The following is a 10,149-nucleotide window of genomic DNA, read 5'->3' on the forward strand; positions in this document are numbered from 1 at the left end:
ATATATTTTTTCTATTGATTTTTTTATTAATATGCGATTCGAGCGATTTTAATATGTATTGTATTTATAAACTATTTAAAGAGTGTGTTTAGAATCGGAACCGATCGTATTGTTTACAAAGCAGTAGTTAATTATTAATTTTAAAAAGTTTTTCTAGCGAGAGTTTTATTAGCAATAACGAAGCAATTTTTTCGAATAAACAAAGCTTTTAATTTAAGTGGTAACTAAAATAGTTGATTGGATTTTTAAATGCTAATAACTGCCTTAATTTTAGTATTTTTTGCTGATAGTTGAATGATGAGATACTGGCGAGATTAATATAATGAAAATGAAAGTTACTGTCTGTTTTTACTTTTTATACGGCCACATGGAAGTTAGCTTCGTACCCGAACGGGTCCGCGGGGACAAACTAGTAAAATACACTTTTCCTGATTGTTGTAGCAAGTCCATACACACCTCGCAGCATTTAGGCGCATATGCTTTTACATAAAGACATTTCTAATCTCTTACAAAACATAGCTACGTGCAACGGAATATCAACTATTGTTGTAAGCATTAGTGCGCTTTTCAAGATAAGGTATAATTTAAAAATATTTGCCTAGTTCTAAGTGTATGTCAGAATCGGGCTAAATTTGATTAAAACTTATTCTTATTAAATTAAAAAAAAATGTTATTTATTTTTCGTTGTCCGAAGGAGTTGTACAAAGTGAATAGAGCTATCGTGATTGTACAAAGTTAAAGACGATTTGACTAAGTGTTTGTAAATTGATACGATATATGTGTGGAACTGTAAAACTTGATACGCGAAATTTGAGATAACTTCTTGTAGGTTTTTTTTTCTATTATTTTTTTAAGCCTCGTTATTATAAATTATTTTAATTTAAAACAATATGTTTTTCAATTCAAAAGAAAACTACATTAGATTATGTACGGTACACAATAGTACAAGAAAGCGACATAAAATAAATGACACGCCTTACATTATATATTTGACCTGTATTCATAATCAATAGTAAATCATGTATGATTGAAATTTTTTAGACAACCCATTTGCAATATAATTATCGACATATTTAATTCGACTTAAAATACTTTTCATTCATTAACCAGCTCGGTGAAGTTCGTCTTATATCGGATTATATTTAGGATTTAGACCATAATAATACATTAATAATTAAAATTTCGCGTATCAATTAAATGTAGTTCCACGCCAAGATTCGAGATTATCTAGAAGTGTATAATTATGTAGTTAGACAATGATTTGATTCTAATGCAATTTTATCTTGAATCGCTTAACTAATATTTTGTTTGTGTAATAACTAGTTCGGGGCATCCATAGCTGAAATAATGTATATAAATTATGTATAATCGAATAAGATTGTAAATTAGTAGACATTCGCCTCGTGTGCGTCTTCTAGAATATAATATGTATTTTAAGAAATGTCCTGTCATATCATACACATGGTATTACAAGATTTAAGAAAAACTTAATGATATATTTTTGTTAGCATTATAATACGCTCGTGTGCAAATTTATGCACATTGAGCAACGTCTAAATTGCTAAATTCTATGAACAATATTGTTCTAAAATGCTCTTGAATATGGTGATATTTTAATACATACCTTTTACTTCTACATTTGGGGTTCATTAAAATAAATCGACGTATATATTTATTGAATTCTGTGTTAAAGAGTTTATTAAAATATCAACATTGCATTTTTAATTATCTGGAGTATAAAATACTCTTTGGGTGTTTTTCGGACTTGCCATCTTTACATTCAATTACCTCTTTGTTACCGAAATTGCAAATCTGAGTCTATGCCATTTTAAAATTATAACCCTTTGAAAAGTCAATATATAAATACCTTCTTAATAGTTCTGTAGGTGATTTTTTTAAAACTGAAGAAAAACCTAAACTTAAAACGGAAAAGGTACAGTCGAGTAATGAACATTTGTTTTACTTCAGTAATTGTTGTGTTGGCAAATCAGCGAAACACCTTTCTCTCACTTGTCACAACATAGTGCTATGGATGGCCCAATATCAAATGCACAACTGAATTTAGTTCTGTGAGTAAATGTAAGTGATCATGTTGTGAGACAACTATAAAGTGATTTATAGTAATAAAGACAAGTGATAGGGAGTTGACGTGACTAGGTACTATATTTATTGATATTGTACATTTTTGTGTTACAAATAAATCGAATAAAAGAAAGTTGTTGTTTTATTGTAGCGGCGAATTATACACAACACATTCTCCATGAATATGATAACCTGGTACTTTCAGTTCAAAAAATCTGTGGTAAATGTAAGTGAATAAGTAGTATTTTCTTTCTTCCTAAAATAATAGCTCCAAAAATATGTTTATAATGATTCCAAAATTGTAAAAACCTGTAAATTTTTTGTGATGTTTTTCATTCGAATGAATATAGCTTATGTATGCTGCGGTTTGTGATAAATTAATAATGAAAAATCCTGTAATAAAATATAATTAAGTAAATTGTTACTAATATAGTCATAACAGGTAACATTCACATTCCAGGTATACTTTTAAAGGTTAAAATGAAAATAGGGTGTACAAAAACAATGTTTAATAAAATTCATTTATTTACCATTCAGCCAGGCGGTCACAGACAATTTTAAGGCAAGCTGTTAGATCACATGCTATTGTTATTGACAGGGATTTTTGCTGAACGAAATAAATGTTAAGAAGTTAATTTAACATCGGGTTTAATAAGTTAAAATAAAATGCAAAAAATACAAGTATAGAGCAATTCTTGGGGAAACCACATCATCAAAATTAGGAGTGAATAGATACTAAAGCTACAACTGAATTTGCAGGGAAACATTCAAACGAATCATAATCCATCTCAATAATTCTTACTCTTTGATATAAAAATAGTCTCCCAAAACTTACTGTACTATTTAAAATAAATCTAGCGTTTACTATCCTTGTATAGTTTAAAGCACGAAACTTGAGCTCTCGAAACATTAGGTACTTTCACACACAACATCAACTGGACATATTAGCTTCTCGACAGTCAATGAAGGTAGCTGTGAATAGTCGCATTCACATTGTTATCTATTGAATATCAATGGGTGTAACCGTACATATAAGACTAAATCATCAAAATTAAATGCACCGTGTGCAGAATTTATGTTTGAGATTTTATTTTTTGTATTCTTTTCTCTAGGAAAGTTTTAAATACTTTCCTCTGAAATATAATCACCACGTAATCGTTGGCTTAAAATTAAGTATACGAACTGCCTGCTGGCATTGTGATTGTATTTAAATGATTGATTGATTGATTGACAAATCTTTCGACATATCCCGTATAAAATGTTGATTGACTTTATTTGTATGTCCAAAAGTTTACACTAGGTATATTAAAATGTGTTCAACATGCCTAACTTATTAATTATGTACGCGACCTACAGACCGATACGATACTGAGGGACCGTTTACCTATGTTTGTAACATAGTCCTCACAACTCTTAACTCAGCACAACCTTAACCCTTAAAACGGCTCTAATTTCGTGCTGATAACTACTCTAAATATTAATTTACTTTAAATGTTTCAATCTACACGTATAACAACCGGAACACGGGCATCGGCAGTTGATTAAATCCTTAGCAATTCTATATAACATTATATTATTGACTTTGGAGGCACTATCATATCGAATATTTTAAATCTACGGCTTTAATAAAATATTCAACAGTCATAAGTCTATTCGAGATTTTCTATGAATAAAGCTGTAGATAAACTGTTATGTATAAATTTGTATAATGAGGTATTTACATTATCGAATCACTGATTACACTAACAATTTTATTTCATAACTATTCCATACTAAATGACCCTACTAACTTTAACATTAATTATATTTGTATTTTAGCTGTAATAAAGTCGCTTAATTTTTTTATATTTTATTATTACTCTTCTTGAAATAAAATAACGAAAATAAAAACCAAAATAAAATTAAAAATATTTTAATATTAACATTAAATTCCATTCAAACTTCCAAGGATTATCTAATAATTAATCTCTAGTGTGAAAAAGTGCTTAGGGGAGAACTACTAAACGAGATTACTTGAGCACGTGAAAATTAAAAGCTACATAAATAACTTTAGAAGAAAACATTGGCAGTAATAGGAAGGCTAGGTTTATTCGTAGATTTACCTAAAATCGAAACAGCGTAGAACAAGTATAATTATTTTTTTACCTAAAACATACACTATATTTAATTGTGTCCACTCCCTTAGTTTAAAAGTATAACCCGACAAGGGCATTGGATGACGCCCAATTTTCGATAAATATTGTCAAATGATTGTGTGACACTCCATAATATATTAGGAGTTGTTTTCATTTATAATAGAACACTGCAAATATAATTTAAAGGTTATTTTATGTCATATTTTATATACAAAGAAACAGTATGTTCTTTATAGTTATTAATTTTCTATAAGTGGGGTATCTTAATTATTCAGTTAAATAACCATAATAATATTATTAATATTTATGCAAATAACAATAAAAACAGATACCCACATAGAAATACATTTAAATAGTCAATGACATTTAATAAAGTGACAGCAAGCACTTCCCTCCAATGGAAACACTCGTATAGTTTATAAAATTATGGCGGCTAGATTACAATGTACATAATAATGTTGCCACACTTGCCACCATATTATATTGATATATTTTATAAACAATTTCATCAATAACAATTAATGTTAAATAATGTCGATGTCTATGTATAGTGGCAATCATTTCTAAAATTCATTTAGTATTTTTAACATTAAAGCATGTACAATTAACATTTTAAATAAACACCATTAACACTATCATTTCAATTAACAATATTTTACTATTACATAAACATTGCTTAGTTTTGCCAAAACGCGATTTTTAAATAAATAAATTATTGTGTAAAAATAATTGTGATGTTCAGTACAGAGGCATGTGTTGCCATTGACCAGGTTGATTGCAGAGTGCAGACTGAACAGAATCATTGAAAACATTGATATAAATGACATATCATTGACCAATATAATACAATTGAATGTGTATTTTCAAATTACTATCACAACATTGTCCTATCTATGTAAACATTTTACATCACGTGATATGTAACACACAAAATAAAACAGTACCGAAATTTGTGACATGCGATGTGATATAAATTTCACATTGTAATTGATTTTACAGAAATAGTTAAAGCTAAAAATATACTATTATATCGAGGTGTGATACTTTTTCATGTGCACGTGCATGTAATGGTATGACTATAATAACTATATAGGACATGTGTTGGTTTGAGTTGAGGGAGGGCATATATCAATATAGGCACTTCAGATACCTCTCCTATAAAACTCTTTGGAGGGTATCCCATATACAGGGTGAATTTTGCAAATAGGCCTTCCGGGCCAAATCCGAAACTATAATGATTATAAAATACTGAAAGGAGTTACGAGGCCGATTTTGATAAAAACTAAAACTGCATCATTACTATTTTTAAATAGCCGGGAATCGAACGAGTTCATTTTGAAAAAAATTACACTCTCTATATTATTCCACTATCGAATAGTGTCGCTTATAAGGATCGTGTCGTTTTGGTATTAGGAACCCTTCATTACATAATTATGGTGTCTAACACCTGGCTTTGAGTTCAATAGATGGTCTCAGAGTTATCGTTAGAGCATGACACCTCGACACAATAATACGTCTAGCTCAAATAATCCAATTATATCAAGTTTATGAGCAAGTGGACACAACGAAGATCAGCTTACGCCAGAAGGCCTTTGCTAGACTTCCCCAAAGTTGGTGTGTTTCGTCTCCTTAGCGTGTTTCTGTGCTTCCACTTGTCCCGTGAAGAACTGGTTGCAAACCATACATTTGAGTGTGAATTTGTTTAAGTCTGTGAACTGTCTGGAAGACTTCGCTTCGTGGGCGAGTTGCTCCGCTTCCCTGTAAATCTCCATGTCTTCTGCTGGAAATATTGTTTGGATACCACCCTGGAATGAGATATAAGTTGTAGCAATAATAAGGCAATTTATTTATAGAACCGAATAGTGCAATGCGGTGGATTCTTCTAGATTAAATCCCTCAGTTGCATCTTTACCCATCCATAGTAAATACGAAAAGCAGGAAGTAAGTCTAATTATAGAAAACAACATCTTTCCATAAAAATATTTATAAAGTATGCTGTTTTCGGAAACATGTATAACTAAATGGCTTTGTCTTAATTGCCCTACTTAGGACTTATAAAAACAGTTGAGTTGATATATATTTTTTTATATGCATCATTTGTTTAGATGTTAGTGATAATATCAGGGCTTCAGAATAAGCCGTAGATTTCAACAATAACTGAGCAGTCATTTTGTTTCCTACAGGTAATGTATTTTGTTTCCCAGTAATTATTGCATAATATGTTCCACCAACATTTATCTAGCACTAAGCATTGCATGCTGAATGATAACATTATTATCCACTTACATCTGATTGCTCCAAATACAATGGGTCATAGTGAACACCATCGAACAACAGGAACACTCTCTGACCATAGTTCTTGTCTTCTCCAAATCTATTTATAATTGCATTCAACGTATCCACAACAGCCATTTCTAAACCATAAAAACGGGACAGTATTGCTACCTGGAAATTATAGAATAAAATGTTTTATATAATGTGATTTTAGTTAACAACCTCCATAATATTTTTTTTGTAAAACCAGTTTTTTTTCACATGTTTTATTAGACTGAAACTTTTTGTGTTAAATTTTTTTTTTAAACCAGATGCTACTGTCCCATAGGGACAGATTGCAATAGCATTCAAAGTGTTAAAAATGAAAAAAATGCTTTAAAGAAGAAAATATGGTTATGAAAATGTAACCACAAACTAATAACAATAATAATATTGACATTCTTGTCATTTAGCCCAAAATATGTTTGTCACTAAATAAAAATGTATGACATTAAACTGATTAAGGAACCTTATGACAATTTTATCCTTTTTATAATATAGAAGTAGCAAACTAGCATGCAGTCCACCCGATATTACGTAGTTAGTGCGGCCCATTGACATATGTTATCAACCCCAGATAAGACTAGTAAATACTAGGCTCAGGTGGACTCTAAAGTCCTACCTGAGGTCACTCACAAATATGTAGCTACCCCCCAGGATAAATTCTCTAAATTGAAACGCCTCAGATAAGTACAGACAACTTCACATTTTGACATCCACAATAATATACTTTCTTTTAATTTTTTTTTTCATAAAACTTTAGACTGAATGTCGGTATACCTCAATTGCACCACCCCAGGAGCTTGGCTGCTGTATCCACGCACAGTATTCTGCATTGGGTTTGCCAAGCATGCCTTCGTTGTAAGTGTCACAGTCACTTGCCACTTCCATTGCTATTATTTGACGCATTAATTGATGTACGGATGTGTCCACTTGGCCATTTAATACAAAACCTGGAAATATATAACAGATTTTATTTTTATATAGTTGATCAAGTGCAAGTCGAAGTTGCACATGAAGGGTTTAGTAACACCATATTTATTTTTATTTTTAGCATTTGTAATCATAGCAGCCATAAAATTAAATGCATTGTGAAAACTGTCTTCCTATTAAATTTCAATAGATTAGGTTAATAATTCCAAAGAATAGCAGTTTCTTGTATGACAACCCCCATTTATTTTTAAGTTTTTTTATTTTTTGTGTTTGTTGTTACAGCGGCTACCGTTATACATAATCTGTCAACAACAAAATACAACTGTCAACATCACGAGAGTCCTGTAACTGACGGTGGAGACTTAGTAATAGAGTTCTGTTTTACCATTTAGGTACAAAACCCTAAAAACAATTTTCTAAATATAAAGTTTCTTAACATAAAAACTGATGCAGCATAATTGCAATTGCAATAAGTAATAATGACAAACTTACAATTAGCAAAAAAATAGTAAAATAGGTAAATAGGTCAGAATGGATTAGTCATAGAACATAAGAATGTGAGTCAGTAATTTTTATTTAGTATTAATACAGTTAAAGATTACAAATCATAATTGCTTTGTGATCAAAATAATGTTATGATCATCATAAAATAAATCTTCGTAATAAAGATGTAATTTGAAAAATATGCTTTCTACACTCACAGCCCCAGACTAGGATCTCCTGTGTCTTTGGTACCATGGACATAGATAAAAATGAATATACAAGCAGCTAGACCCAAAATCAGAATCTAAACTCATCATTAGCATATTTGTCTGACTGGCGATCAAAGCTTCTGGCTTCTGGTTTCTGGCACCCTCTGCGTATCAGGCAAGTATGCCTGATACTCTGCCAGGCGGACCAGTTTATATATAAATTGTTGGATGGTGATTATACACACATTTTCATGAATTTGGATTCATAATAAAATTAAATAGGGGGCCAAATATTTATGAAAAATAGTATTGTTTAACGCACATAGAGTGTTGTTAGAGTGTATTTCTTATTATGTAATTATCCAATTATGAGTCTAGAAGAAAATAATGAATTCTTATAAAATTTGAAAATAAGTGCCTCTGTATTTATAAATTACCAATACTAATTAAAATATTTATTATTTATTATTTGTGAAATACAACAGATAAGACAATTTATCAATGACTTTAACAAAGGTTACAGTAAATTAATAACATCTCAGGTATTAATAAAACATGTTCATGCTCTGATCTTCTATTTTAGTTACAACAATGTATGAATGTTAAATATCTGGTAAACAAATTGACCTGATTACAAGAAACATGTTTATGTTAATATGTGATTGTTTATGTAAATAATGATTTTATAATAAATTGTCAACAACACATCCAATTATATTATTGGAATACGTACGATATTTAATTGGAGGCCAATTGTAATGTAATTATTGTGTAAATTAATAAACATGTTTGAAGGCTCACAAAAACAAAAATTGTATAGAAATATATTATCTGGATGCTATATCTGGAACAAACTTGGTTAAGCAACATTAATTCTGTGACGTAAATTCAGAACAGTGTTGCAAATGAACTGTTCTTTGTTTAATAAGAAAATGCACACTCACCTATACTAGTGAAGAGACAAGAATTATCAGAAGGAACAACTTTTTTCATTAAAATGCCTGGTCTGCATAGTGCTATGGGTTCGTGGGACGCTACGCCGTTCTCCACTGGCTTCGTGGGCTCGTGTTTCGGAGTAGTGTTCGGCGTGGGGTTAGCTTTCTCCTCCACAATCAATGTCTCACCAGTTTTCAAACCTATTTCACTCAACTTTTTCCCATCGTTACTAATATCTAAAGGCTTCGGCGGATAGCCACACAACACGCAAATCCTCTCAATACTAACGTCCGATATACTCGACAGAAACATTTTTAGTTCACCCACAGTGCTATCAGAGGTCAAATCCTTTAAAATCTGCTGCCCGTTTTTACTTTTAACTTTAAAAGCCACCGTTGCCATTGCACTATATATAACGATTATATACAACAAAAATATCTAATAATTAAAATTTATTGTAGTATTCGTCAAAAAGACGTTGTTAAAAACTGTACGTAATAAATAAATAACATCACGTTACGTAGCGCTTTGACTTTTAGAATGACAATTGAGCAAGCAAGTGACGGTTGACATGACGGCGTGACAGTTGATGACGTTGATGTGTCAGTACATTGGGCTGCCAGTATAGTAGATGCATAAAATAGAAATCGCGTCTGTGGAATCGATTTTCACATTATCGATTCTTACAAAATTCGTATTTTTTTTTTAAATACATAATTTCATAATTAACGCAAAACCCTTAACGCGATTTATAATATAAGCACCAGCTTCATTTTATTAGCCGTGTTGTTTTCAGAAAGCACGAAGTCACTGTGTCGAAGTGTAATTACATCTGTACATTTATCAATGTGTAATTACATCTGTACATTGATAAATGTACAGATGTAATACTAATTACACTTCGACACAGGTTTCTGGACTGTCAAGACAGCCTTGTGGAAATTTTTTATACGCCACTTCCAGTAGTGGGGACGAACCTTACATACATTTGCCCAACAGTGGGTATTAAAATAATTATAGGCTACAGCCATAGTAGATCGATCGTAGTATGTAGACTG

At 30.9% G+C, this 10,149-nt stretch overlaps 1 protein-coding gene across 1 annotated transcript; it reads right to left on the minus strand.

The window, feature by feature from the left end:
* Positions 1–2,589: 2,589 nt before the first annotated feature.
* Positions 2,590–9,643, minus strand: Yod1 (Yod1 deubiquitinase). The gene is made up of 4 exons (XM_073083300.1): positions 9,100–9,643; positions 7,311–7,483; positions 6,504–6,662; positions 2,590–6,022 (listed from the first exon to the last, which is right to left on the minus strand). Exons 1-4 carry the CDS (start codon positions 9,491–9,493, stop codon positions 5,813–5,815), a joined length of 936 nt encoding a protein of 311 aa, XP_072939401.1. The 5' UTR covers positions 9,494–9,643; the 3' UTR covers positions 2,590–5,812.
* Positions 9,644–10,149: the final 506 nt, after the last annotated feature.

Source organism: Epargyreus clarus, unplaced genomic scaffold, assembly GCF_041222505.1.
Source record: "Epargyreus clarus isolate Ecla_fem2 unplaced genomic scaffold, WU_Ecla_fem_2.2 ptg000019l, whole genome shotgun sequence".
Classification (NCBI taxonomy): domain Eukaryota; kingdom Metazoa; phylum Arthropoda; class Insecta; order Lepidoptera; family Hesperiidae; genus Epargyreus; species Epargyreus clarus.

What these genes read in the sequence shown, in the direction of transcription:
- Yod1 (XM_073083300.1), bottom strand. Translation starts at nt 9,493, where the DNA reads ATGGCAACGGTGGCTTTTAAAGTTAAAAGTAAAAACGGGCAGCAGATT. An exon ending in TTGTCTCTTCACTAGTATAG is followed by an intron (nt 7,484 to 9,099) that starts GTGAGTGTGCAT and finishes ATATATTTCCAG; the next exon opens with GTTTTGTATTAAATGGCCAA. An exon ending in TGTATTTGGAGCAATCAGAT is followed by an intron (nt 6,023 to 6,503) that starts GTAAGTGGATAA and finishes ATCTCATTCCAG; the next exon opens with GGTGGTATCCAAACAATATT.